This window comes from Mustela putorius, unplaced genomic scaffold (assembly GCF_011764305.1).
Source record: "Mustela putorius furo isolate JIRA1106 unplaced genomic scaffold, ASM1176430v1.1 tig00003858_pilon_pilon_pilon, whole genome shotgun sequence".
NCBI classification, from domain to species: domain Eukaryota; kingdom Metazoa; phylum Chordata; class Mammalia; order Carnivora; family Mustelidae; genus Mustela; species Mustela putorius.
The window spans coordinates 42,288,516-42,315,935 of NW_025422010.1; the positions used below are offsets into that span (position 1 = coordinate 42,288,516).

Below are 27,420 nucleotides of genomic sequence, written 5' to 3' on the forward strand. Positions count from 1 at the left end.
TTGGGAGAAACCCTCCTCTATCCACTGAGAAGCAGAGAAAGCCAGTTAGTAAGAAAAACAAATGAAGGAACTTTGAGGAGAAAGCAGAAGCCAACAGAAAGGACTCTCGGAATTCCCGCTGGCCTTCAGATTCTTGGGGTCGGTTCTTCCGAGAGCCCAGCTATGTTCTCGACCTTAGATTCAATGAGATATCCCTGTCTGTTCATCACATATGCCCCTCATTCTGGCATATGCTTAATCAATTGATTTTTGTTAATAACCAAAAGACTTCTAATTAATGAATCACTGTGGTCTGATTTAATAATATACATTAGCAGTTGGCAGGAAGTAGAAACTATGAGTTACTCAATTTATTGGTTACTCAGGCAAAAAATAAAAGAGGTATAAATGCAAAAGACTGCAAATAGCTTTATGAGGTTAATAACTCAACCACATGCATAAAATCTGTCTCAGTAGTGCTTCTATCTTCTTCAGTCAATAACACTCTCTTAAAACTGGCTGGAAACAAGAGCTTCAATTATATACATGAGGCTACAATCTTCAAAAGCTTCTATGCCTATTCATTCAGCAAACACTGCCTGGACACTTGGGTCATCCCAGGTTCTCTGAAAGATGCTGCCTCTGTCTTCAAGTTACATTTAGAAATAAAGAAGTAGACAGACTATTTGGTGGAGGGGAAACCCCAAGATCAAGGCTAGCCCTTGAACTCATAGGAGGTGCCTCCAACCTACCCCAGGAGCAGTCAAGGAAGACATCCCCGAGGAAGTAACTGCAAAAGAAGTCAGTCTGGCAGACAAAGGGGAGGGAAAAGGGGAGGGTTTTCCAGACATTGAGTAACAACACATGCAAAAAACATGGCCATCACACAGCCGGGCACATTCTGGAAAGCAGAGGCTAATCTACATTGGAGAATGGAAAACCAGAATACTAGAAAAGTACCCTAACCAGATGATGTCTGGAGTTCAGTTTCTCAATTTGTTATCAACAGAAAGGCACTGAATGGTCCCAAAACAGGGTTCCGATTTATTTTTCATACAATACTAGCCTGAAAAAATGATTAATTCCAACATCTATTAGTAAGGCTGGCTTGGACATCACTTCCTCCAGAAAATCTTCTTTGATCACATAAGAACAGGTCTCTGGTCTCTGCCCCAAAAGCACCCAATTATAAAACTGAGTACTTAGTAGCAACTTTGCCCAACTTCTCGTCTGTGTGTCCCTCTGCTCCAAGCCTGTGGGGTCCTCATTCATCCCGGCATTCCCAACCTGGTACAAAGCAGGCACATAATAAAAATGTCCTGACCGAGGGAATGCCATCGTCAGACACTTTGTTAGAAGACAAAACTAATTATTTCCCCCTATTCCTCCAGAAGCACCTCACACTCTCCAACCCTCGAGGCAAGGTCTGCCCCAGAGCTTAAATTTTTATTAAAATATTTAAAAAATACATCTATTTAATTCCAAGTATGAAATACTATTTCTTTCTGAAGCAGTTTGTCACTCAAGGATGAAGAGAGGGGAAAGGTGGGGAATCAGCCCCCCCTCTCTTGGAAAGTTCCCTCTTGCGGTAAGCCAGCCAGCACCTGTGGGTGGTGTGCAATCAGGCCGTGTAATCAGGCTGGGCAGGCCTGGGTCCCCTCCACAGGGCTATGAGCTCCAGGAGCACCACTGCCTCCACCCCCTCAACAATCACCACTTTGGGTCAGAAGCATCTCCAGTGCCCAAACTAAACGAAGGAGGCCAGGGAAAATGTCTCAATTACCCACGCCTCCCAGAAGAATAACACTTGGTCATGACCCAGTAAATCACAGGTTCACAGAACCGTCAGGAGGAGCACAAGTTCCGCACCCTGAAGCCTCACTTATTTCTACAAAGGAAATCAGCCAGGCACACCGCCCCGGCCAAAAGCAACATGCTGATCGTTATAATAGAATTCCCCTTCCTCTCATCCCTCTATCCTCCAATTTTCGAAACTTCTTGGAACATTTTAGGAATAGTCTTCGTTTTCATTTGCTTGATTTAGAGCTAAAATGAGGTGGTAAGCAACCGGGGTGGTTGGTAACTGTTGCCGCGTATTTAGGAATCTACGCGCAGGGCTGTTTTAGTTAAACAAATGAGCTCAGATGCTCTGGCAGCAGGCGACTAACAAATCATCATTTGCAGTAAATAAAAGTAAAATGGTGCTGCAAAATCAGCCAATGTTTCCAAGACAATTACAATTAGAAACCGAATGTTGTTTCTGAAGGCAGATTTGGGGTACTGGGAGAATGCAAAAAGAGGGCAAAAGGGCAGCAAATATTTACACCAATACAGATTCAATAAATGAGCACCCCACAGGGAACTCCAAACTCACTGTACACAAAACTCTACAACTCGAGGTCAACTGTTTAAATGTTGATAATGGGATGTTAGGGATAATAAATACTCAAAACTAGTCATCTCTTCACTTGATCTTAGCCAAAAGGCCGAGAAACGATAAAACTAGTCATCTCTCTCTTTTTTTTTTTTTCCTAAAATTATTTATTTGATAGAGAGACAGTGAGAGAGGGAACACAAGCAAGGGGAGTGGGAGAGGGAGAAGCAGGCTTCCCACTGAGCAGGGAGCCCGATGAGGGGCTAAATCCCAGGACCCTTGGGACCATGACCTGAGCTAAAGGCAGACGCTTAACGACTGAGCCAGCCAGGAGCCCAAAACTAGTCATCTCTTAATCAAACTTTTGTACATGAACTAAACTGTAGATAAAACAACCACACTGATCGATTATCAGGCGAAGCTCAGTCTGAAGCAATCCTTCTCTGTGATAACATAGTAGGCTCCTCCCACCCAGGGTTTGGCCACTCTTCCACAGCAACACAAACAAAGGGAGTCTCACAGGAGTCTCAGTTTTGCTGGTGACACTGGGATAACAGTAAGACCCGTGGGACTGGAGAGATGTTCCCCAGAATCACACGCACGTATCTCAAGAAACTGTGAAACTGGTTTAGGGATTTTTCTAGTACTAAGAACCTTCACTGAACTTCCCTAAAGGTAATTCAGCAATGAAGTGGTTATTAAAATTTTCACAACTACAGCCAAGTTCTTAAACGTTACCACTGCCATTTCTGTTCCTTTGATTTCCTGAAGATAATCTCCCTAGGAGAACTCTACCAACCTCAAAGTCAGCTTCTAAGACCAAATTCCCCAGTGAATACCAATAATACAGCTCACTGATTTGTGAGTTAGGTCTCAAATAACCAGTACAGTTGATGCCCCTTCCGTTGAATGTGCTAACATACAGCAAAACCAAACTTAAATAACCAGGAAGCATAGGCAGAGAACAGTGGTAGGATAAAATACAGCCGAAGAGTAGAGAACCTCAAAGTCACACTGAGTTTGGATTTCACCCTGCATTAAGGGGGAAGCCACGGAGCACAGAATCAAAAACACACAGAACACGACTCTTAGAGCAGCAGCAAGGTGCTCCAGCTACACAACAGTTAAATGTCTGACCCTGATTCCAACCATCTTTTTAGACTTTTAGAACAACAAAAATGACTCAAACTAATGCTTCCAGGGATGCATATGATAAAGAAAGCCTGAACACAGTCACAATACTAGAATTAAGACTACGGCCAAGTGTTGCACCTGCAAACTTAGATAAACTACTATCTTAACTGTTACTAAGGCAGAACACTTGACTTTAAACAGTCAAGTTTAAATGTTTACTGTTTTAAAAAATCTAGTTGAATTCCACTAAAATTATACAACAATTGGAATACTGGGCAGGAATATCAACAGGAAGGCTAGAGATGTCTCTGCATCCACTACATTCACATGCCAGTCACTTCCAATACCTGACCAAGCATACGGCCTCTCAACGGTTCCCATCACTTCTGCACACTAGCAAATGACTTTCCGACCATGTTAATGATTAATGATAATGACAATTATCAATGGTATAACCTAGCCAAGTTACTTCATTTGAGAGACTCAGTTGCTCATCTGCGAAATGAAGCTAAGGATATCACCAACTCACAGGATAGATATAAGGAGTATACGGCAGGGTATAGAGCATGCAGCACACGGCTCAATGAATGTGAGTTCCTAACCCACCACACAAAAATAAAACGAAACCGTATGTAGTAAACTATCAAATCTGCATAGATTTATTCTTAAATACACCTGACGAGTAATTTGTCGATCTTCCCGTCTTTCCTGCATGACACAGAAGGAAGGATAAAACAAAATTCAGTAACTCTTTAAGCAGCTTTATACATTTTGTGTCAAACAACTGTAGGCGATCTGCTTTGATCTTACTTACATTCATGTTTTACTACAGATGAACAACCCTAGTGGATTACCAAGGAAATCAAAAGTCCTTTGTCACCTAACAAAACTTCTCAATTTTACGTTACTTTTAATAAATGGCAGAACGGAGGCTTATATCTAGGTAATTTTTTAAAAGATTTTATTTATTTATTAGACACACAGAGAGAGACCGCAAGCAGGCAGAGGGGTGGGGATGCAGGCCCCCTGCTGAGCAGGGAGCCCGATGTGGGGCTGATCCCAGGACCCTGGCATCATGCCCTGAGCCGAAGGCAGACGCTTAACCCACTGAGCTACCCAGGTGCCCTTACTTTTTCTTTTTTAAAAGAAAATGTTTTGGGGGGCACCTCGGTGGCTCAATCGGTTAAGCGTCTGCCTTTGGCTCAGGTCACAATCTCAGGGTCCTGGGATCAAGCCCCACAGCAGGCTTCCTGATCAGCAGGGAATCTGCTTCTCCCTCTTCCTCTGTTTCTCTCCCTGTTTGTGCACTCTCTCAAATTAAAAAAATCGTTTGTAAAAAAAGGTTTTATTTTTGTAGAAATGAGCCATACTAAATAAAGACAGAGGTAACACTATACAGCTATCAGAACTGCTAAACAAAGAAAAAAAAAAGGAGTGACAAGTGACAACAGCAAATACTGGCAAGGACACAGAGAAAATGGATCTCACATACATTACTGATGGGAATATAAAATGATATAGCCACCAGGAAACAGTTTGATAGTTTGTGTAACACCAAACGTGCACTTGGTAACTACACTTATCATAGTGAGAATTTTGTTATGTATACAATTATCATTTCACTGGGCTGTACAGCTAGAACTAACATAATATGCCAACTATACGTCAGTTAAAAATAAATTTTAAAAAATAATTTTAAAAAATACACTTCAACCTGCTCTTACCATACAACCCAGTGACTGCACAGTTGACCATTTATCTCAAAGAAATAAAAACTTATATTCACCTGAAAACCTGTACACAACTGTTCACGGCAGGTTTACTCATAATAGACCCAAACTAGAAACAATGCAAACGTCCTTCAGTGAATCATCATTTAAACAAACTATGAGGGGCGCGTGGGTGGCTCAGTGGATTAAAGCCTCTGCCTTCAGCTCAGGTCATGATCACAGGGTCCTGGGATCGAGCCCCACATTGGGCTCTCTGCTCAGCGGGGAGCCTGCTTCCTCCTCTCTGCCTGCCTCTCTGCCTACTTGTGATCTCTGTCTGTCAAATGAATAAATAAAATCTTAAGAAAAAAAACTATGATACATATACAACACAGACTACTACTCAGCAATAAAAAGGAATGAACTACTATTATACACAACTTGAATGGATCTCAAGGGCATTATCCTGAGTGAAAAGAGCCAATCTCAAAATCTCAGAATCTACATAACTTTCTTGAAATAACAAAATGACAGAGATTGAAAACTGATCAGCGGCTGCCAAGAATTAGAGATGAGGGGGTGGGGGTTCGTGCAGCTATAAAGGAAATGCACAAGGGAGCTTTGTTGGGATGAAACAGGTAAGCATCTTGATTGCGGTAGTGGTTATACAAGACTATACATGTGATAAAATTGTACAGAGCTATATAAACACACAACAAATGTGTGCCATGTATAACTAACTGCTGAAGTTCCAATAACCTTCATGGATAGTACCAACGTCAGTTTCCTGGCTTTGATACTGAACTATAGTTATGGGAGTTGTTACCACTGCGGGAGATGAGTGCAGTATGCCAGGGACCTCTTTGTACATTTCTGGCAACCTCCTGTGAATCTGTAATTATATTAAAATAACAAATTTTAAAAAGCAAATCATAAAAATAAAGCTACACAAGTGTTATATGAATAAACACATTTTTAAAATCCAGACTTCTACACAATTTTGCTTGAATAAATTACAGTATATGAATGGTTTTATAATTGGCTTTAACCATCTAAAATGCTGTGGATCTTTTCCCTTTTTTACATATGATCATTTTTAATGACTGTGTAACATTAACAGTATGCAGATGCATCATTTTCATTTTTTATCAATCTCCTTACTCACGAACATTAGGTTGTTAGCAATTTCCTTTCATAAACATTGTCTTCACACATGTATCTTTCTGCATATATTTCTGAACCTGTCCAATTATCTCAACATAAACTCCAGAACTGCAATTGCTAGGTCAATGAACACTTCTGTTCCAATGAGTACTGCAAATTACACTGCAGGATGATTTAATGAATTATCACTCCCCACAGAAGTGCATAGCTATGGCTTATAATCCCACACATATTCCTAAATTTGCAAAATCATATGCTCAGATCTTTTGACACGAAATCCTGTGATCTTAATAATCAGAAAAACATATACCGACAGAAAGCAAGAATAAGCACCTATATGACAATCACAGAATTTCTTTTCCCTCTAAAACAGCCTATTCAAAGGAATTCATAAAGGATGTGATGTCTAACTGGCAAATTATCATCACACCACTGTAAAGTCAGAGCAGAGTCTATCAAACACCACTGGCACTCCTTCATCACACCAGGCAGACCATTTTTGTATTAAATAACAGGGGGGCCCACCAAGAACTACTGTACAGAGAGTTTGCAACTGCTTTGAACTTAAACTCCATGTCATGGTCCTCCGACAAAGAACTCTGGCCTTAACTTCAAAAATGGTACAGTGGAGAGGATACAGAAATGTTCAGTTTTGATGGAAAAAGAAAAAAAAATAGCAAATATTAAGTAAAAAATAATTGTGTCTATTTTTTCATTACAGAAATAGATGATCAACTGTATCAGCCACTTATGCAGAAAATGTCTCCAGTGTCTCCAGCCACAATTCACGAGGTGAAAGGAGAGAAGAGAAACCACCTTGTCCCAGCTGATTAAGTCTGCTGTCCCCCCACTACCTCGCCGAAACCCCGACATCCCTTCGTACACGGAAGAACAAAATGGACGGAGCTCAGTGTTAAGAGCACACATCCCTCCATTCACCAACACAGCACCCCTGTGAGGTGGCAAGCAGTTTCCAAAACTGACCAATAAACAAGAAAGAACATTTGTTGGTAGGGAAAAAAAAGCTAATTTCATACGAAGCTGTAGTTCAAGAATTCTAGTTTCGGCAACCAAAATAAATATATAAAAAGAGTCATCTAATAAACTAAATACCTATTCCTGTTAATTGTCACCCGTGAAACTATGGAAGAGTTATTTACAATATTTTAGTCAGCTGGTGTAAGAGGTCAGCCAGGCCTCAGCTGCCAACCCAAACAGTCGCCACTGCTGTGCGCAGGAGCAGCACACTTCGGCTGCTAACTGAACTTCCCCGTGACCCGTATGATGGAGCCAATACGACCCACCAGGAGGAATTGTTTGTGACCCTTCAGCGCGTCCCACAATCCACCGTTGGTTCCCTGCCCATGCCTGGACTCTTCCATTTCTCTTCTACCAACCCATCCGTCTCATTCTTCATCTGTCCACACTTTGGATTTTTGAGTAACACAAGAGGTACTAAGGGATGCTGCCAGGCCATGGGGCTGGCCCTCGGGGATTAAGGAAAGAAAGAAGAGGTTGAATAACACATAATCTTAGAAAACAGTCTTACCAACTGGTTGTAAAACAACACTGCAACCCAAGTAAGAGTCTTACCATACTCTCAGATACGCAAGGTATGTCGGTTCCCACATAAAAGCAAATTTTAAAATTTTATTTGTTTAAAGATTTTATTTATTTATTTGACAGAGAGAGAGAGAGAGAACTCACAAGCAGGGGGAGCAGGAGAGAGAGAAGTAGGTTCCCTGCTTGAGCAGGGTGCCTGACGCGGGGCTCCATCCCAGGACCCTGGGATCATGAGCCGAGCCAAAGGCAGACACCTTACTGACTGAGCCACCCAGTCGGTACCCCAAAGGCAGACTTATTTATTTATTTATTTATTTATTTATTTATTTTGGTCGGAGAGAGTGAGCACAGGCAGACAGAGTGTCAGGCTGAGGCAGAGGGAGAAGCAGGCTCCCTGCTGAGCAAGGAGCCCGATGTGGGACTCGATCCCAGGACGCTGGGATCATGACCTGAGCTGAAGGCAGCCGCTTAACTGAGCCACCCAGGCGTCCCGGCAGATTTTTTTTAAAAAAGCTTTTACACTACCGATAAAAGTATTTTTAAAAACTGAAAATGTGACTAATTGCATTTAGTCACATTTAGCAGGATTTCATTAATTTGAACTCCACTAATTGAGAATTTTAATTGCTTGTCTAAAATGAAGTTTAAACTGACTTTCACATTCTATTTTTTTTTTTTAAGATTTTATTTATTTATTTGACAGAGATCACAAGTAGGCAGAGAGGCAGGCAGAGAGAGAGAGGAGGAAGCAGGCTCCCCGCTGAGCAGAGAGCCCGATGTGGGGCTCGATCCCAGGACCCTGGGATCATGACCTGAGCCGAAGGCAGAGGCTTGAACCCACTGAGCCACCCAGGCGCCCCTCACATTCTATTTTAAAGACAGTATTTCAACACGAGAGGAGAAGGTTTAGGAAAAGTGTTTTTTAACTTCTAACAATAGAAATGTGTTTAAAGGGGCACCTGGCTGGTTCAGTCAGCAGAGCAACCTACTCATCTCAGAGGGTTGTGAGTTCAAGCCCCACACTATACAAGCCCCACATAAACCTTACTTAAAAGAAAAAAAAAAAAAAAGACTTTTCTTTAATCTCAAGAGTCTCCAGTTCAAGGTCCATGTTGGGCTCCACGCTCAGCGTGTAGTCTACTCGAGAAAAAAAAAAGGAAGGAAAATAAATGTGTTAAAGGACTCTGGCATATTAATTGTTGATATGGAAATAAATTTGCTGATTAGCTCTAATTTGCCATCTTTACAGACATGTAAACAACTCAGAGTGCTCTCACAGTGGTTACTGCACCTGTCTTCTTTCCAAAACCCTGAGAAGGTGCCTGAGGAAACTGGAGCATTCTCATTTTACACATGGCAGGAACAGAGAAGCCAAGCAAGCAACTTGCCCAAGGTCACAATGTGAGAATAAACACATCTAATGTCCAATACTCTTTCCATATGAATAGTATTTAACTCCTTTCTTTAAAATTTTTTGAAGACTTATTTGAGAGAGAGAGAATGTGCACAAGTCGGGGGGGAGGGGCAGGGAGAGAGGAAGGAGAGCAGCAGACTCCCCAGTGAGCCCAACTCAGGGCTCACAACCATGAGGATCATGACCTGAGCCAAAACCAAGAGTCAAATGCTTAACTAACTGAGCCACCCACCCAGGCACCCCTTAGCTCCTTTTTTATTAAAGCAAACCCACATAACATCAAACTAAACTATTACTACTACTAGCTATCCGGAATTTCTATACATACCTAAAAGAAGTTATGCCATACAGGCACCATCTACTATAAAGATTATATCTATGTTATGATTAAAATCATGTAAAGCCTTTGGGAATGATAAAGAACTAAAGGAAACAGAAAATTTTAAGCCTAGTAAGGAAAGTGGCAGGATGACAGAGGGACTTTTTTTAACTGTTACGGAATCATAAACTATAGTTTCGTCAGGAAGCTAAATTTTTAAATTTTATATTTCCTAAGTCACAGCTTTCAGCAATTTAGACTGGTTTTACTGTACTTACTTCAAGCACACCCACCTTTTATGTGAATCTCAATAATAACAGATGATAAACTCACAGTTCAAAACTTATTTAATGAAAAGCTGATGGACAGAAAGTTGTTGGGGGTAAAATTACATGTAGATTTTCGGAACACACATCTGCTGAGTGATCAAACTACAATTATAAGGTTCAAAAAAGAAGCACTGAGGGCGCCTGGGTGGCTCAGTGGGTTAAGCCGCTGCCTTCGGCTCAGGTCATGATCTCAGGGTCCTGGGGTCGAGTCCCGCATCGGGCTCTCTGCTTGGCGGGGAGCCCGCTTCCTTCTCTCTTTGCCTGCCTCTCTGCCTACTTGTGATCTCTCTCTGTCAAATAAATAAATAAAATCTTTAAAAAAAAAAAAAAAAAGAAGCACTGAAAATTTTGTCATGATTTCAAAATCGACATTAATAATGTTATTTTCGGCCCACAACAAACATACTCTGAGAAGATATAATGTTTTGTCAGTTTAAAACACAACCTGAGGGACGCCTGGGTGGCTCAGCTGGTTAAGCATCTACTTTCAATGATCCCAGCATCCTAGGATCGAGTCCCCCATCGGGCTCCCTGCTCAGCGGGAAGCCTGCTTCTCCCTCTGCCTCTGCCGGTTACTCTCCTGCTTGTGCTCTCTCTCTCTCTCTCTGACAAATAAATAAAACTTTTCATAAATAAATAAATAAAGCACGACCTGAGTAAATAAACAAGTAACCATTCAGCAAAGTATGGAAGCATTTCTGAAGCCTTTTCTTCCCCTTAGCAAAGAGAAAATTACAGAAACCATTCACAAAACTAACTAGAATCAGCCCATTCAGTAGTTAAACTGTGGGAATGTTAATGTTTTAAAAGGGCCTATTCATGGGAAAAAGTCAAAGGATAAAAACTTCATATAAATTTATTATAGCAGTTTTTAATGCACCAAGCAGAACCAAAAAGGTGTTTATATTCATGTGATTCACAGACAATCCTAAATGTTGTCATTCAACGGGCAAAATGAAAGGAACTATAACTATTAAAACGTCAAAGTTTCAGCAGCCACCATGCAAGATAATATTGCTTTATTTTCTCAAGAAAGGAACAGAAAAAAAAATTACTTCAAAATCCAGATTCCAACCAACATACCGAGAAAAGCAAAGGGAGCATCAGCAATAAAACACACTTGCCCCTTACTTTAATGTTTTAAACAAGGTTAGTTATATTGCCCCCATTTATTTTTTTTTTTTTTTAAAGATTTTATTTATTTATTTGAAAGAGAGACAGTGAAAGAGAACATGAGTGAGGAGAAGGTCAAAGGGAGAAGCAGACTTCCCATGGAGCTGGGAGCCTGATGTGGGACTCGATCCTGGAACTCCAGGATCATGACCTGAGCCGAAGGCAGTCGTCCAACCAACTGAGCCACCCAGGCGCCCTATTGCCCCCATTTAAACTGGTAGTTTGAAGGAGCCATCAACCCGGGCCAAACTCAACGAATCTTCTAAAGGGACCTTGCACAGAAAGGTATCAATGAAAGAACAGGAAATAAAAGTTTTTAACTCAAGACGTAAAAACTGAACTTCTTTGGGGATCTCAACTGGAGAAAAGAAGATGCCAAAAAAAGAAATCTCAAATTATTTCTTCCCTTAGTCAAACGGTGAGGATGTGCAAATGTCTGATGGAAGAAATGGAGTTGAGGCGGCGGTCAGCGGCCCCCCCAGGCCCACCTCAACAGCACAGCAGACAGCTTCACCTTGAGAGGTGCTCATAAAACCGCACAGCAAGTACGCCAAAGAGAATAAAAACACAGCCGTGGAGACAGGCATCAAAAATTCAAAGAAAAAAATAGTTTTACAATGACTGAATAGTTTCTGTCAGTTAAAAACTTGTGACTGAATTCAATAAAGTCTCTTTTCCTGTTTCTCAGCTGAGGAAACAGATCAAGGACCTCTGAGGAAGGATCATTCAGGCAGCTCCTTGGGAACAGAGAGAAGCCCCACTCCATGCAAGGCAAGATTAAAACACCAGACAGACTATCCAGCCACTTGCGTGACTTAAGCGTAAATAATGTAATCATTACCTTTACGTTGTAATAAAGGCACTCGAACATTAAAGTACCAGCGCTTGGGACATACTGGGCTTTGAAATTGCTTGAAAATGTGAACAGATAATCAGGTGATTCTCTATTCAAAGACTGTAATTAGATACGGCAGGTCTTTAACCGTTATTTGAAGCTCAGTCTGTATGATGCTTGCAAGTGGAGACTGTGTAGCAGGATGGTCAACAGATTCCATGTCCACAGCTATAGAATCTGGGTTTAAATCTCGTCGGCACCAGCTATGAACTGTGTGATCCTGGACAACCCCCACGTCTCTGTGGCCTCGCCTGCAGTCCCCACATCACACACCTGATGGGAGATGTACACAGGGACAGGCACTGAGGGCAAAGAGCAGGCACTGGGCCACACAGTGAGTGCTCAGTTAAGAATCGCTGAATTAACCATCGTGTTTGCATTAGAAAGTCTTTTGGCTAAATATACGCATTTTTTAATAATGTAAGAAGGATCCCCGAAAAAAAAAATCAGACTAGGAACCTAACAACTGCACAGAAATGGAGAACCAGAGCACCTGAAAGGCACAGTCGATTAAGCACCTGACTCTTGATTTCGGCTAAGTCGTGATCTCAGGGTCGTGAGATCGAGCCCCATCTTGGGCTCCACGCTCAATGAGGAGTCTGCTTGAGACATTCTCTGTCTCTCTCTGCCCTCCCCCATATGCACCTTCCCTCTAAAATAACTCGTTTAAAATTTTTTTTGTTAAAAAATAGAGTTTAAAGAATTGTGTAAGTAAAACAAACTGAAGGTTTAAAAATATGACGTGATGTGGTATGCACATACTATGGATACCATTCAGCTTTAAAAGGAAATTGAGGGGCGCCTGGGTGGCTCAGTGGGTGAAGTATTTGCCTTTGGCTCAGGTCATGATTCCAGCGTCCTGGGATCTAGCCAGGCATCTGGCTCCCTGCTCAGAGGGGATTCTGATCTCCCTCTACACCACTCCTCCCCCACCACTTGTGTGCTCTCTCTCGCTCACTCTCTCTAAAACATAAAATCTTTTTAAAAAGGGGGGGAGGGGGGGACAGACACGTGCTACTGCATGGATGAACCTTAGAATTATACTACGTGAAAGAAGCCAGACACAACATGACAGATACTACATGGTTCCATTCATATGAGGTGCCTAGAATAGACAACTTCCTAGAGACAGGAAGTAGACTACAGAGGGCCCCAGGGGCTGGGGAAAGGAGGAGTCAGGATTTATTATTTAATGGGTACAGAGTTTCTGTCTGAAATGATAAAAAAGTTCTGGAAATGGACACCGATGATGACCATAACTGGGAATGTACTTAATGCCACTGAATCACATATTTAAAAACGGCTACAACAGTAAATTTCACGTTATGTAAACTTTCCCATAATAAAACAAACTATGTGAGTAAAATCTTTCCATATATTATAGGAAAGTAAGTAAATTATAACAGACGCAACTCAATTCTCAAATATCAACATGAAAACGTGCTCATCTCTGGACTATAATGCAACAAAAAGAAATCTCTAACACGGCCAAAAAGTTTCCTTGCTCACAGTTTGCCTTTTACCACTTTTTTAACAAGCAGGACTTACTCCTGCTGCGGGTCCATATTCATACTTGCTATTCCTCTACCTGGAATACTCTTTCCCCAGAATTTGCATGGCTCAGTCCCTGATTCTGCTCATGTCTCTGCTGCTTCCCTGCAGACTCTCTACCTAAAGATACCTAAGATAACCACCGCTTCTATCTGCTCCCATTCTGTCACCCCGCACGACCTTGCTCTGCCTTATTTTTCTTCACTGCACTTGGCACTTTCAGAAATGATTTTACAGATTTATTTCCTTTCTTATAGCCCATCTCCTCCACTAAAATGCAAGCTGCAAGAGGGCAGCTTCATTCCTCAAGTTCACTGAAAGATTTCCAGCTCCTAAAAATAGAGCCTGGGAAATAGGGGGCTTTCAATAACTATTTTTTTGGTAAATACATTTTTTAAATTTCCATTTACTGGATAAGAAATATGTCATACAGAATACGTTATTTTTTTTAAGATTTTATTTATTTATTTGACAGAGAGAGAGAGATCACAAGCAGGCAGAGAGGCAGGCAGAGAGGAGGAAGCAGGCTCCCTGCTGAGCAGAGAGCCCGGGGCTCGATCCCAGGACCCTGAGATCACGACCTGAGCCGAAGGCAGAGGCTTAACCCACTGAGCCACCCAGGCGCCCCGAAAATACATTATTTTTAAGTTGCATAATAATAAGAGTTTGATCCCATATTTGTAGGAGAAAAAAGGCAGATATAAATAAATATGACTATCTGTAAGTATGTGCGTTGTAAAAAGTACAGGAGAATATATTCTAAATATCAACAGTGACATTCTCTATGTGATGAGAACACATGAACATTTTCCCTTTTATTTTCTAACTTTCCTACAATGAAAGATTTGTGTAATTTAAAAAAAAAAAAAAAGACGATTTTTACCAGCAAAGCAACTACTAGAAACTCACTCCCCTTACACAGTTAGAGATATGCATAAAGACTTGGCTACTATTAAGTTCATCAGAGTTTTACATTTAATCACAAAAAAAGAAACGACCAAAAAGTCCAACATTAGTTAAATAAATTACTGTCCTCTGTAAGACAGAATATTGTACACCCATTTAAAATCTATATTGCAGGGAAAAAATGACATGAGGAAAATGTAAGTTAAAGAACATAGAATATGAGGCTTTTTTTTTTTAAGATGTTATTTATTTGAGAGTTAGTAGGCAAGAAAGTGGGAGCAAGAGCACAAGCAGGGGGAGGAACAGAGGGAGGAGAAGCAGACTCCCCACTGAGCAAGGAGCCGGACCCTGGGACTCCATCCCCAGGACTCCAGGATCACCACTGGAGTAGAAGGCAGACACTTAATCAACTGAGCCACTCAGGCGCCCCCAGATGCAAACATTTTATATGAGAGAACTGATGGCAAATACACCAAAATGTTAATAATGGTTACTTCCTATTTCTTTTCTTTTTCTTTTTTTAAGTAGGCTCCAGGCCCAGCGTGAGCTCAACACGGGGCTTGAACTCAGGACCTTGAAATCAAGACCTAAGCTGACATCAAGAGTCAGATATTTAACCAACTGAGCCACCTAAGCACCCCATTAATGGTTACTTCTTATCACTATTATTTTTACCTTTTTGCCTCTGTGCTTTGCTGTATGCAAAGGTACCAAAAGCAAACACACATTACTTTAGTACTCAAAAACATGAGCTTAAGTGACCATGTTGACAGTGCCAAAAATCGCCTTCTTGCCTTGTTTGAGCGCCATCTAGTGCTCAGGACGTATAATACCATTTTCACAATGCAGTCGAGGTTTCTACAGGTATTCTTTATAAACAGGGCATTATGTAAGCACAGAGACAAATATCACTACGCTCTGTGTCTGGCCTGATTTCTACAACTGAACAACTGATTCAAAAGAGTCAGAGGATTTCTGATCTTTAGGATAAAATAGTTATCAGAAAAATTGGTTAGATTTCTTTTTTTCATCACTCAGATATTTTAGGCTAACTCTGAAGACAAGACTAACTCCTTGAAGAAGTGGAAACTCAGACACTGTACATGCATTATGGTGTTTAATCTAGATGGTAGGCATTATTTCCATTTTACAGAAGCATCAAAAGGCCCAGTGAAATGAAGCAGCTTGCCTAGATTCACAAAGCTGGTGAGTAGCGGAGCTGAGATGTAAGACGAAGTTGGGCTGCTCCAAAATCCATGCTTCCCCAACACGCTTCACTGTCTCCATTCTTTACAGATCACCAAAAAAAAATATCAATACATCTTTTAGGAAAATTATTCTCATTCTCAATTAGTATACACGCATGTGGGCTTCTAAAAACAAAACCAACACACAGACCAAAAGCAGAAACACAATCATAAATACAGAGCACTGGTGGTTGCCAGAGGGGAGGGAGGTGGAGGGATAGATGAAATACGTGAAGGAGATTAAGAGGTTTAAACTTTCGGTTATAAAATAAATAAATCATGGGATAAAAAGTATAGCAGAAAACATGATCGAGAATATTATAATGACATTTGGTGACAGATGGTGACAACACGTTGAGGCGAGCACTGCACAATGCATAGAATACTGAATCACTATGTTATATATCTAAAACTAGTATAATGTTGTATGTCAACTACATTTCAATAAAAATTAAATACACAAGCTATCACTATATTCCGGAGTGTTGCTCTCAGATCTAGTAATGTAAGCTCATTATGCATTTAGGTTCAAATCAAGTATCTATTTAAAACAAAAGAACATTTCAAACACACTGTGCTATCTACTCTTCTGTTGGCCACTCAATTCCATGAGGACAGCTGCCTGCTCTACTTTCTCCTTTCCTGCTCCTTCCAATCTAACATCCAGCCCACCCAAAAAGAAATGTCCCTAGAACAATACTTCCGCTAAATCCACTAAACAAGAACCTACAGTTCTAATCCTCAGCTTTCTAATAGGTGTGGCCAAAAAAATAAGCACCCTTCTCCCGGTCACCAGACCTGGGCAGCCCCATCACTTCACCCTGCAATACCATGAATCATGTTGGGAAGTGCCTTCAGTGATCCGTAAAATCCGTTCCCAACCTATTACACTTGTTTCTCATACCTTGCCAACACAAACTAGAAGAATTAATGGAAGTCATTTGGTCATACTTTACTCACAGCACAAGAATCACTTTTTTCTTTTTTTAAGTAGTCTCCACACCCAGCATGGAGCCCAGCTGGGGGCTTGAACTCACAAACCCCGAGATCAAAACCTGAGCTGAGATCAAGAGTTGGATGCTTGGGGCACCTGGGTGGCTCAGTGGCTTAAACCTCTGCCTTCGACTCAGGTCATGATCTCAGGGTCTTGGGATTGAGCCCTGCATCGGGCCCACTGCTCAGCAGGGAGCCTGCTTCCCCACCCCCCCGCCCCGCCTGCCACTCTGCCTACTTGTGATCTGTCAAATAAATAAATAAATTTAAATTTAAAAAAGCAACAAACTTATTTTTTTAAAAAAAGAGTTGGACGCTTAATCGACTAAGCCCCCCAGGTGCCCTCACAAGAATCACGTGTACGCAGTTATTCACTGTGGCATTTGTTTGCAAGGTAGTAATAAAATGCTGGAAGCAATCCAAATGGTTAAACTATATGACTGTAGTAATTTTGGTATATTCAGGAATGATACGTTACGTCTTCATCAAAAACAATGAGGAAGCTAATACACAGAAGGTTCTCCAAAATACAATCAAAGGAAAAAGCACAAAGTGCAAAAGCATACGTAATACATATTATCATCTAAAACAAGGGGGATGTATGTGCATGTGTTTGTAAATGCACATTTACATGCACATGCATGAATGTTTGTGTCCCCCACCATAATATATATGTTGAAATACTAACCCCAAAAGTGATGGTATTAGTAGGTGGGTCTTTGGGGTGATTAAGTCATTAGGATGAAACCCTCACACATGGGTCAGTACCATTACTAGAAAGGCCCCCAGAGAGCTTGCTCACCCCTCCCACCGAGTGCAGAAGAGAGAAGGTACTGGCTGTACACTTAGGATGACTGGTAACATTGGTTGCCTCTGGGGAAGAGAACGAGACATCCTGGAGGACAGAGGAAGAGAGACTTCCCACTTTTTACCCTCTAAGTCTTTTGAATTTTGGACAAGAATGTGTTATCAGGTGCTTGGATGGCTCAGTTGGTTAAGCATCCGACTCTTGATTTCGGCTCAGGTTGTTATCTTGGGGTTGTGAGATCGAGCCCCGTGTGGCGTTCCCTGCGCAGTGGAGAGTTTGCTTGAGATTCTCTCCCCCTCTCTCTGCCTCACCCCTGCACTCACAAGCACTCTCTTGCTCTCTCTCTCTCAAATAAATCTCTAAAAAATAAAGAATGTGGGGCACCTGGGTGGCTCAGTTAGGCGTCTGCCTTTGGCTCAGATCATGATCCCAGGGTCCGGGGATCGAGTCCACACTGAGCTCCCTACTCAGTGGGGAGCCTGCTTCTCCTTCTCCCCATGCTTGTTCTCTCTCTCGCTCACTCTCTCACACACAAATAAATAAAATCTTTTTTAAAAATTAAAAATAAAGAATGTATTATCTTTTCAGATAAAAATAAATTATAATTTTTAAAATTCCATCTACAGACACCATAGTTCTTCCATTTCTTCACACCATCTGCCAATGCCAGAGGAGTCTCTAACCTCAAGACAGGCCCTTGTGATCAACATTTTCCTCAGGCAGGCTAGTGTCCCACTGGTCCACACCCACACACAGAACTGTGTCCTGCCTCACTGTCTCTGTCCATGCTCTTTTCAGAGGCATTTGAATTCTCTCTTTCCTTTTCTCTCCTTTTCTAAATCATTCACCTCAGCTGGGGCTCTGTTCACATTCCAACACCTCCAGAACACTTTCCAGGACCCGGTAATCGTGACTACCCTACACGGCTATCCATGTACCTTCGAACACTGTTTGTTTGGAACATGATAACTGAGCCTGTAACTGAATTATTTAAAAAAACAAACACTGAAGAAGTAATACCGTGGACCCTGAACAGTGCAGGGGTTGGGAGCACCAACTCTCGCAAAGTAGAAAATCCGCATTTAACTTCTGACCCAGAACTTAACCTCTAATAGCCTAATGTTTACCAGAAGCCTTACCAGTAACATTCAGTAGATTACCACATATTATGTATGTGTATATATACTGTATTCTTATAGTAAATTTAGCTAGAGAAAAGATTATGCCATTAAGAAAATCATAAGGAAAATACATTTACAGTACTCTAATTGCAGTACAGTACCGTACCGCATTTATTGGTAAAAGATCCACACTTAAGTGCACCTGCAGAGTTCAAGTCTGTGTTGTTCAAGGGTCAACTGTAATTTCTGCTGAAGGAGAGAGTAATGACCACAGATGATGCAGTCAGGGTATCTAATAAAATGAAAGCCTGATCTTAGCCTTTCTACTGAAAATCTTTCAGTGGTTCCCACTGATACTAGGACAAAATTGAAACTGCTTACTATTTTCTACAAGGCCCCTCAAATCGGCCAAACCCCCACCCCTCACTTCTTCAGTTTTGCACACCTGCCACGTTCTTCCTCACCACTGGGAGACTCTGCGGCTCCCCTACTGCGCCAGTCTTCCCCTACTCCCACCCCCTTCCCTCCGGCTCAGGACTCCGAGCATCACTCCTGCTTTGGCTGCCTCCTGAAAGGAGTGCTGGCTGAGAGACACAGGGGTGGGAAGGAGGCTTTCATTAAACATCCTTTGGTACCTTCTGGGATTTGAGCCAGAAGTGAAACAAACCTATGCCACTTCCTCCTGAAAATCTGTGACTCACCCTGTCCGATTCTAACTCAGACACTGAGCTCCTGCTACTGCTGTGCTCATGCTTCCCTGTACTACTTCTATAACAGCTTTTACCATAGTTCACTGCACTCATCTATTGGTTTACAGGTAGACTGTAAGTCCTTGGAGGGCAAGAGACTTGACCTAGTTCTTCACTATATCCTGAGAAGCAAGTGAATAAATAATAGCTTATAAAAAGTGAAAGGTCATCTGGCCCAGTTGTTCTCAGGGACAAGCATGACACATATTACAAATGCAATCAGCACACACCATACATTGACGTAGGGATATCTGTATGCCCATGAACCAAAAAAATAATAAGCATAGTTCTGTTTCTTGTTTTTTGCTGCTATTATTTAGTAATCTATAAATGTACAAAATCAACCATGCAAGTAATTTAAAAATATTTTATAAGAAAAATAAACAGCATATTAAACTTAACTCTTAAATTAACCCTGATTTCATTTCAGACTTTTGCTTCACAAGTAATTTTTTTAAAGATTTTATTTATTTATTTGACAGACAGAGATCACAAGGAGGTAGAGAAGCAGGCAGAGAGAGGAAGAAGCAGACTCCCTGCTGAGCTGAGAGCCCTATGCGGGGCTCAATTCCAGGACCCTGGGACCATGACCTGAGCTGAAGGCAGAAGCTTTAACCCACTGAGCCACCCAGAAGCCCCCACAAGTAATTTTAATAAGATGAAAAGTTAAAAAACTACTGAAGAGCCTAAACAGGATTTTGCAACCATGCCTGGAAACGCTAACAAAATCTGATTACTCTAGTGCCAACAATAATTTATAGTAAGGAAGGATTAGATTAGTCCTAAAGGCCTTATAGTTTCCAAAATACTGGCAGACACCAGTTTTTGGCTGCAAAAATGGGCTGCACTTGAAAACCACACATAGGGGTCCAAGGAGTTTCCAGAAGTGAGCAATCTCAAAAATGTCTAGGTTCAGAGATTGACCTCCATCCTGAGTCATTCACAAACTTGGTATTTCCATCCCTGCCTCTGTCAAAGAGGTGGCACCTGCCAGCTCAGAGTCAAGGTCCTACAGGTCACACGTCCAACACCAGCACTGAGGGGGCAGGAGTCTCAAACCAAGCGACAGAGGGTCACCACCACAAGTGAAGCCCCTGGGACTCTTCCCCCCACACCTGCCACATGCAATGTGTTCACTTTCTGCTTTTCACACTTTCTGAGATTCCTACAGTACATTTCTGCATAAACTAGGGTGAATTAAGAAAAAGGAACAACGTCCAAAAGAACATATATATGAGAGCAGCAGCAGATTTTCGAGAAAGAGCAGGAATTAACAAAGCAAACTAGAGAGCCATGGTAATTCAAACTGTGAGGCAGAGGTTTAAGAAATAGACAAAAATGGCTAACACCTTATTCACATCACTGTTTCTTAAGCAATCCATCCTGCCCCTAGTACTCCAAAGTGTCAGTTCGGCATAAGTACACGGACACACAACACACTCTTCTTCTCCAAAAGTACTTGGCTGGCGGGGGGGGGGGGTGCCTGGGTGGCTCAGTGAGTTGAGCCTCTGCCTTTCTTTGGCTTAAGTCATGATCCTGAGGTCCTGGGATGGAGGTTCACATCCGGCTCTCTACTCAGCAGGGAGCCTGCTTCCCTCTCTCTCTCTGCCTGCCTCTCTGCCTACTTGTGATCTCTGTCAAATGAATAAATAAAATCTTTAAAAACAAACAAACAAAAGTACTTGGCTATTATTTTCTTTCCTTTGCCATTTAAGTTTTAGAATCAGCTTACCAAGATCTCTCCACCTCACTCCCCCAAAGCCCCAATAAAAGCTGTTGGGATTTTAACTGGAACTGCCTTCTCTACAGGTCAACCGCGGAAGAACTGACATTTTAATGACAGTCTTCGAAATCTTTAAATGTGGTATCACTCTTCATTTAGTTAAGTCTTCTGTATTGTCTTTCAGAAGACACCGCACTGCAGTTTACATACGTGAGAAGAGAATTTTTTTTGACAACAAATGAGGCGGTCTCTCTCTGCCCTTTTTTCTCTTAGCATTATTTCAATAGGAGCAGCAGTACTCAGTGACAACCCCTCAAAGTTTGCTGACGCTACAGCTGGCTTCAGTTTGACCTCACCTGCCCCTCCACAGCATCTTTAATTTTCCAAGGATCTCAGAAGCAGTAGTAAGTAGTTGCTTCATATAATGTGCAACTAATCCGTGCTATCCCATGAACTGCAAACTACGGGAAACTCCTGAGGCCCAATCTAGCTGTATCCAAGAGTTAGAAATTAAACTTTATTGCCAAAATATATAAATAGTTCACAAAAAGGAAATGCCAATAATCCTTAATCCTTAAACACATAAAAACAAACATAACCTTGATCACTAAAGAGAGGCAAATTGAAACCATAAGAACTACAATACACATACATACATAGATTTTTCTTTTCTTTTAATTCACCATCAAAAAGAGAAAGAGACAGACCTTCCAAGCCTGAGATTAAGGGAGAGGGAAAGTACTTGTCACCATTATACTATTTTCATTAAACTGGTAAAGGAACAGAATTAAGTGTTTACCCTTATTTAATAATATAGTAAAAACTGTATTTTATATAACCTAAATGATGAAGGAAAGCTCTTCTTTACAGAAAAGTTCCACTTAATAAATGTACAAGAAATGACCAAATTAGAAATATCACCATTTTGTTATTTTTTTTTAAAGATTTTATTTATTTATTTGACAGACAGAAATCACAAGTAGGCAGAGAGGCAGACAGAGAGAAAGGGGGAAGCAGGCTCCCCGATGAGCAGAGAGCCCGATGCAGGGCTCAATCCCAGGACTCTGGGATCACAACTCGAGCCGAAGGCAGAGGCTTTAACCCACTGAGCCACCCAGGCGCCCCACATTCTGTTATTTCTTATGAAACAGGTGATTCAGACCAAAACCATCAACATTCTCAAATCTCTGAGCAAATTTAGCATAACTAAAACCACACATTTTCTGTGTCCTGATGTAATACAGTACAAAGTATATAAAATCACTCATATAATACTCTTACCAAAACTGTTTAAATTTTATCAAGCCTTTAAATCTGTCTTCCAGTTTACAGAAAACAAAAAAAAAAAATTTTTTTTTTAATTATGGTATGAGAAGCAATCAAGTAAATCAAAAAGGTAAAACATTCTACAGAAAAACAGACCCAATTTGTTCTTAATAGCACAGGAAAAAACCTGTGGCAGGGACTGGAGAGTGAATACCTCTATTCTACAGACGTTTGGGAAATATACCAACTGCACCGTACCCACCTTATCTGGTTCCTAATGTTAGCAACCTTTATAAAACAACGGGGGAAATGTCAATATGAACTGGGTAGTAGGACTTTTTATTAATTTTGTTAGGTCTAATAATGGTATTAGGTCACAGAAGAAAATGTCCTTATTTTACTTTAAAATACTTTAGAGGGGCACCTGGGTGGCTCAGTGGGTTAAAGCCTCTGCCTTCAACTCAGGTCATGATCTCAGGGTGCTGGGATCGAGCCCCGCATCAGGCTCTCTGCTCAGCATGGAGTCTGCTTCTCCCTCCCTCTCCCCTCTCTCTGCCACTCCCTCTGCTTGTGAGCTGGCCCGCTCTCTCTCCCCCTCTCTTTCAGATAAATACATAAAATCGTTAAAAAAAAAAAATACATTTTACTTAACTGTGGGGGGAAACGCAAGGGATAGCAGCAGAAAAAATAAAAAAACACGGTATGTGTAGGATGCTAGCACTTGTGTTCAAACAATTTTCTAAAACTACATGCGATAAATGCTTAAGTAACCTTGTACTATTCTAGAGATTCAAAAGCAACTGCTATGAGGAATCATCTCTGGGGAAGGGAGATGGCTGGGTGGAAGAAAAGAGAAAATGTGTTTTCTACTTGCATCTCTTTATTTTCTACCGGCACATGTACGACAGGATAGACTGATGGACAGATAGAACATTAAAAACTTTCTTTTTTTAATAAGCATACCACACAAGTTCATGTGGCCTTCTACATGGATTTTCAATCTCCAAGTAACCTTTTACCTGCTGGTTGGTGCAGGGAAAGAAAACGAGAGAAGCTGATTCCAGAACGGGTCGTTCTCAGAGACAGATTCTGTGCCCGATAACTTTTTTAAGTACTCATTTTTAGGAAGATCACCGATTCTGCTGCTGTTCGATCCCATCTTCTAATCTGGTAGATAACTTGCCCTTAAGCCTTCATTTCCACAAGACAACCTATAAAGAATGAAAAGAAATTTCAAACTTGTTCACAATTAACCATATTTTTCCTATCTTTGACACAAAGGTAAGAAAGAAAGAAAAAAAACAACAGTAAACTTACTTGAAGAAATCACACTTCTGTTTTTAAATATATTAGACACCAGATACAGAGTTACAAAGGAGGGAATAGGGATAAAACCTGTCTTAGCCAACACATACGCAAAAATCTAAGTCTATGCTTGTAGATCTTTGAATGGGCACACCTCTGCCTAAGAATGTATCTCAAAGCAAATCCCTAACAATGACAACTTAGTACAAATTGTCTGAAAATGAGGCTCCTTTACAATGAAGGATGGTGATAGATAAAGACTGGATGTCTTGAATGTCCTCAGAAGGGGACAAGTAGTTGAAGTGATGACCACGTGCTACCTACAATCAGGGGAAAATGAGGCTTGAACTGAGTCCCATGCTGAATAAGAATGGGCTCCCTGTTCCAAAGCAGTCACTTAGTGTCCTTCTTGTTCTGTGGTCACGCACATCAGCATTTGTTGGCATGCCTCTTCTCCTAAACCATTGGTTTTGGTGGTTTTTTGTTGTTTGGGGTTTTTTTTTAATTTTTGTTTTTGTTTTCGAGAGGGTAGGAGGGACAGAGGGAAGGGGAGAGAGACAATGCGAAGCAGGCTCCACGCCCAGCAGAGAGCCCAACATCAATCTAAGGACCCTGAGACCATGACCTGAGCCCAAATCAAGAGCTGGACGCGTAACCCACTGAGCCACCCAGGCTCTTACCTTTCTACCCACAATGTCTAGATAGCATGTAACAGGCATTCCCTAAGTAGTATGTTGAAGGGAAGAGTAGATGAATAAATGATCAGCATCTTCAATATTTGTTGTAGTTGGTCACTAATGAGAAAACTAATAGTTAAAATACCAATCACTATCTTCATCAAATCACACTTAACCTAGTTCCAAATCATGTTCTATCTCAATTTGTTCAAGAAAAGTCTCTCACTGACGATAACATGGTGGTGAAATGAATAATAAATTACACTATGTTAAAATTACCATTGCAATGAAAGCAAATGATATCCAAAGGAAGCTCGGGTCAGATGAGAACTTATATTAGTAGTGACTTACTTTCTTATGTCTGTCCCTCCTTACTCCACAGAGACATTGAAACCAACATCAGAATTTGGAAGCATGCCTTCCACGTTCTCTCTGGAACTCTGGGACTGGCTTAGGCTCAATTATCTAAAGACACGAGGCTTCCCCAATGCACATGGACAGCTGATCTTCTGAATATGAGGGAGAAATACTGATCTGGCTTCTTGTCACCTGCCCCTGAAATCAAGACCACTACTACTTTCCTCTTCCCTGCTCAGGGGACAAAGACCCCAAAACCAGCTGGCTCCAACTAATCCTCCATATCAAGCCAGCCAACCATAAAGTCTTGATTTTGGTTTAACTTCTTAAATAAGAATTATTAAGCCTAATGAGAAAATGCTATAAAAATATTGTACAATATATAAATATCTTGCTTATTATAACTTATTCCAGAGCTGTTTTATATATCGTAAGCAATTTAAAATTAAATTTTTAAATATAATCTTACAATGGGGTACATTACACTAATGAAAGTGAATTAATAAGAGCTACAATTACCAACATGGACATATCTCAAAAGTATATATTTTAAAAAGTGATACAGAATAACAGACATGGTATGATTTCATTTGTAGGATTTTAACAACATGCGAACAATATTATTATGGATATATTCATAGCTACTACAAGTATTAAAACATACATAGGAAAAATACACAAATTCAGAAGAATGCTTTTTATATAATGTTATCAGGAAAGGATCAGAGGGGCTCTAGCAGTATCAATAAATACCTTCTCAAACAGGAAAGGGGAAAGGAATAGAAGGAAAGGGATGAAGCACATGTAGCAAATATATAGGTCTGCTGAAAACTGGCAGTATGGGGACACCTGGCTGGCTCAGTCAGAAAGCACGTGACTCTTGATCTCAGGGTTTTGAGTTTGAGCCCCATTTTGGGTGTAGAGAGTATTTGGGGGGAAAAAAGTAGTAATAAAAGAAACAAAAATGGACATTATATATATGGGTTTTGGCCTATTACCCCCTCTTTTCCTATCATTCATATACATATATATTTTAAAGGATGGTTTCTTAATCTCTCAGTAACAATACTGGAAGCTAGATAACAGGGAAGCAATGCTTTTAAAATATTAATAAAAATAACTTAAGCTAGATTTCTGTAGCTAGCCAAGCTACCAGTTAAGTATGAAAGTAGAATAAAAGCATATATTAGACTTGCCACAACTAAAAAAACCTCCCATGGACCCATTTTCTGAAGTCACTGGAAGATGTATCCTTTCAATGCAAAGGAATAAAACAAGAAAAATGAAGACAACAAATTCAAGAAGCAAAGGACACAACACAAGATAGAGAACACATGTACTACAGGCTGGGACAGGAGTCCAGATAACCCCATGACCTCCATGGTAAGCAAATCAGAGGACAAGAGGTCACCTGATGTGTCTGACCTTATCCTGTGGAGGTTTACAATATCATAGGAGAATCTGACAGGATTCTCTGAACTGATACCATTCTCTGAATAATAGCTACCTAGAAAATAAATGATTTTTTGATAACTATGTACTTTGGAAAAAACAAAAATCGTTCAAAAAAGGTCATGTTATCATAGTATATGACTCAATTCAACAGCTATCAATATTTATGTAATCATCATAATAGAAACAGTAAATAAAGACTTAACCAAAAATTGTGAGGTAACTGTACTGGGAAGATGCTAAAAAAATGAAGTAGGAGTGGATTTAAGTGTGTGAAATCCTGGGGTGTCTGGGTGGCTCTGTGGGTTAAGCCTCTGCCTTCAGCTCAGGTCATGATCTCAGGGTCCTAGGATGGAGCCCCGCATCAGGCTCTCTGCTCGGCAGGGAGCCTGTTTCCCGCACAGCCCCCACCCAAGCTTGCCTCTCTGCCTGCTTGTGATCTCTCTGTCAAACAAATAAATAAAAATCTTTAAAAAAATAATAACAACTAAAAAAAAAAAGAAAAAAAATGAGTGTGAAATCCTCATCTTCCCTAATAGGCAGGAAGTCAACAGAAACATCTAAAATTCCTAAATCAGCAAATAACAGTAAAAGCGTGTTAAATGCTTATACTATAATTATATTGTAATATAATTATAATATAACTATGAATAAGGAGGCAAATAATGAGAAACAACAGCTAAGAGATCTAAGTGTGGCCCATTCTGGGGAAAAAGATTCTGGAGAGGTGGTCATGCAGTCTTTTCATTTTATGTCAATCACATTATCTGATTTTTTTAAAACTAAATCTATATATTACTTCAATTTTAAAAATTAAATGTTTTTAAGCTCCTTCACCAACTCAAATTTAAATTTTTAACATATATGGAAAACACAAAGTTACCATCATAACTAAATTCATCGTGACAAAAATGTAAATTATTCTTTACTGAGGCAAACCAGCAAACTTAAAAAATCTATTTGTCTGATATATATAGTTCAATGTTAGTATTTGAGTTACCATCCAAAATCAAAATTTCAAATTTCCACCATTTATGTGTTTACTGATAAGCAACAGTCATAGCTTGGCCAGAAAAGAGGAATTAAATTAAAACCTATGGTAGTGATAAACACAGAGATCAGTAAAACAAAAGAGAAAATCCAGAAACAGACCCACTACAGTATAATCAGCTGATTTTTGTCAACAACGCAAAAGCAATTCAATGGAGGAAG

General features: G+C 40.6%; 1 protein-coding gene across 2 annotated transcripts in view; it reads right to left on the reverse strand.

Moving 5' to 3' along the window:
• DYM (dymeclin) overlaps positions 1-27,420 on the reverse strand; it is a 334,042-nt gene that overhangs the window by 283,440 nt on the left and 23,182 nt on the right. For both annotated transcript variants that reach the window (XM_045065612.1, XM_004752183.3), the window contains exon 2: positions 23,437-23,628. In XM_045065612.1, the coding sequence (XP_044921547.1) occupies positions 23,437-23,576 (140 nt within the window). In that variant the 5' untranslated portion in view covers positions 23,577-23,628. The remainder of the gene's footprint in view (positions 1-23,436; positions 23,629-27,420) is intronic.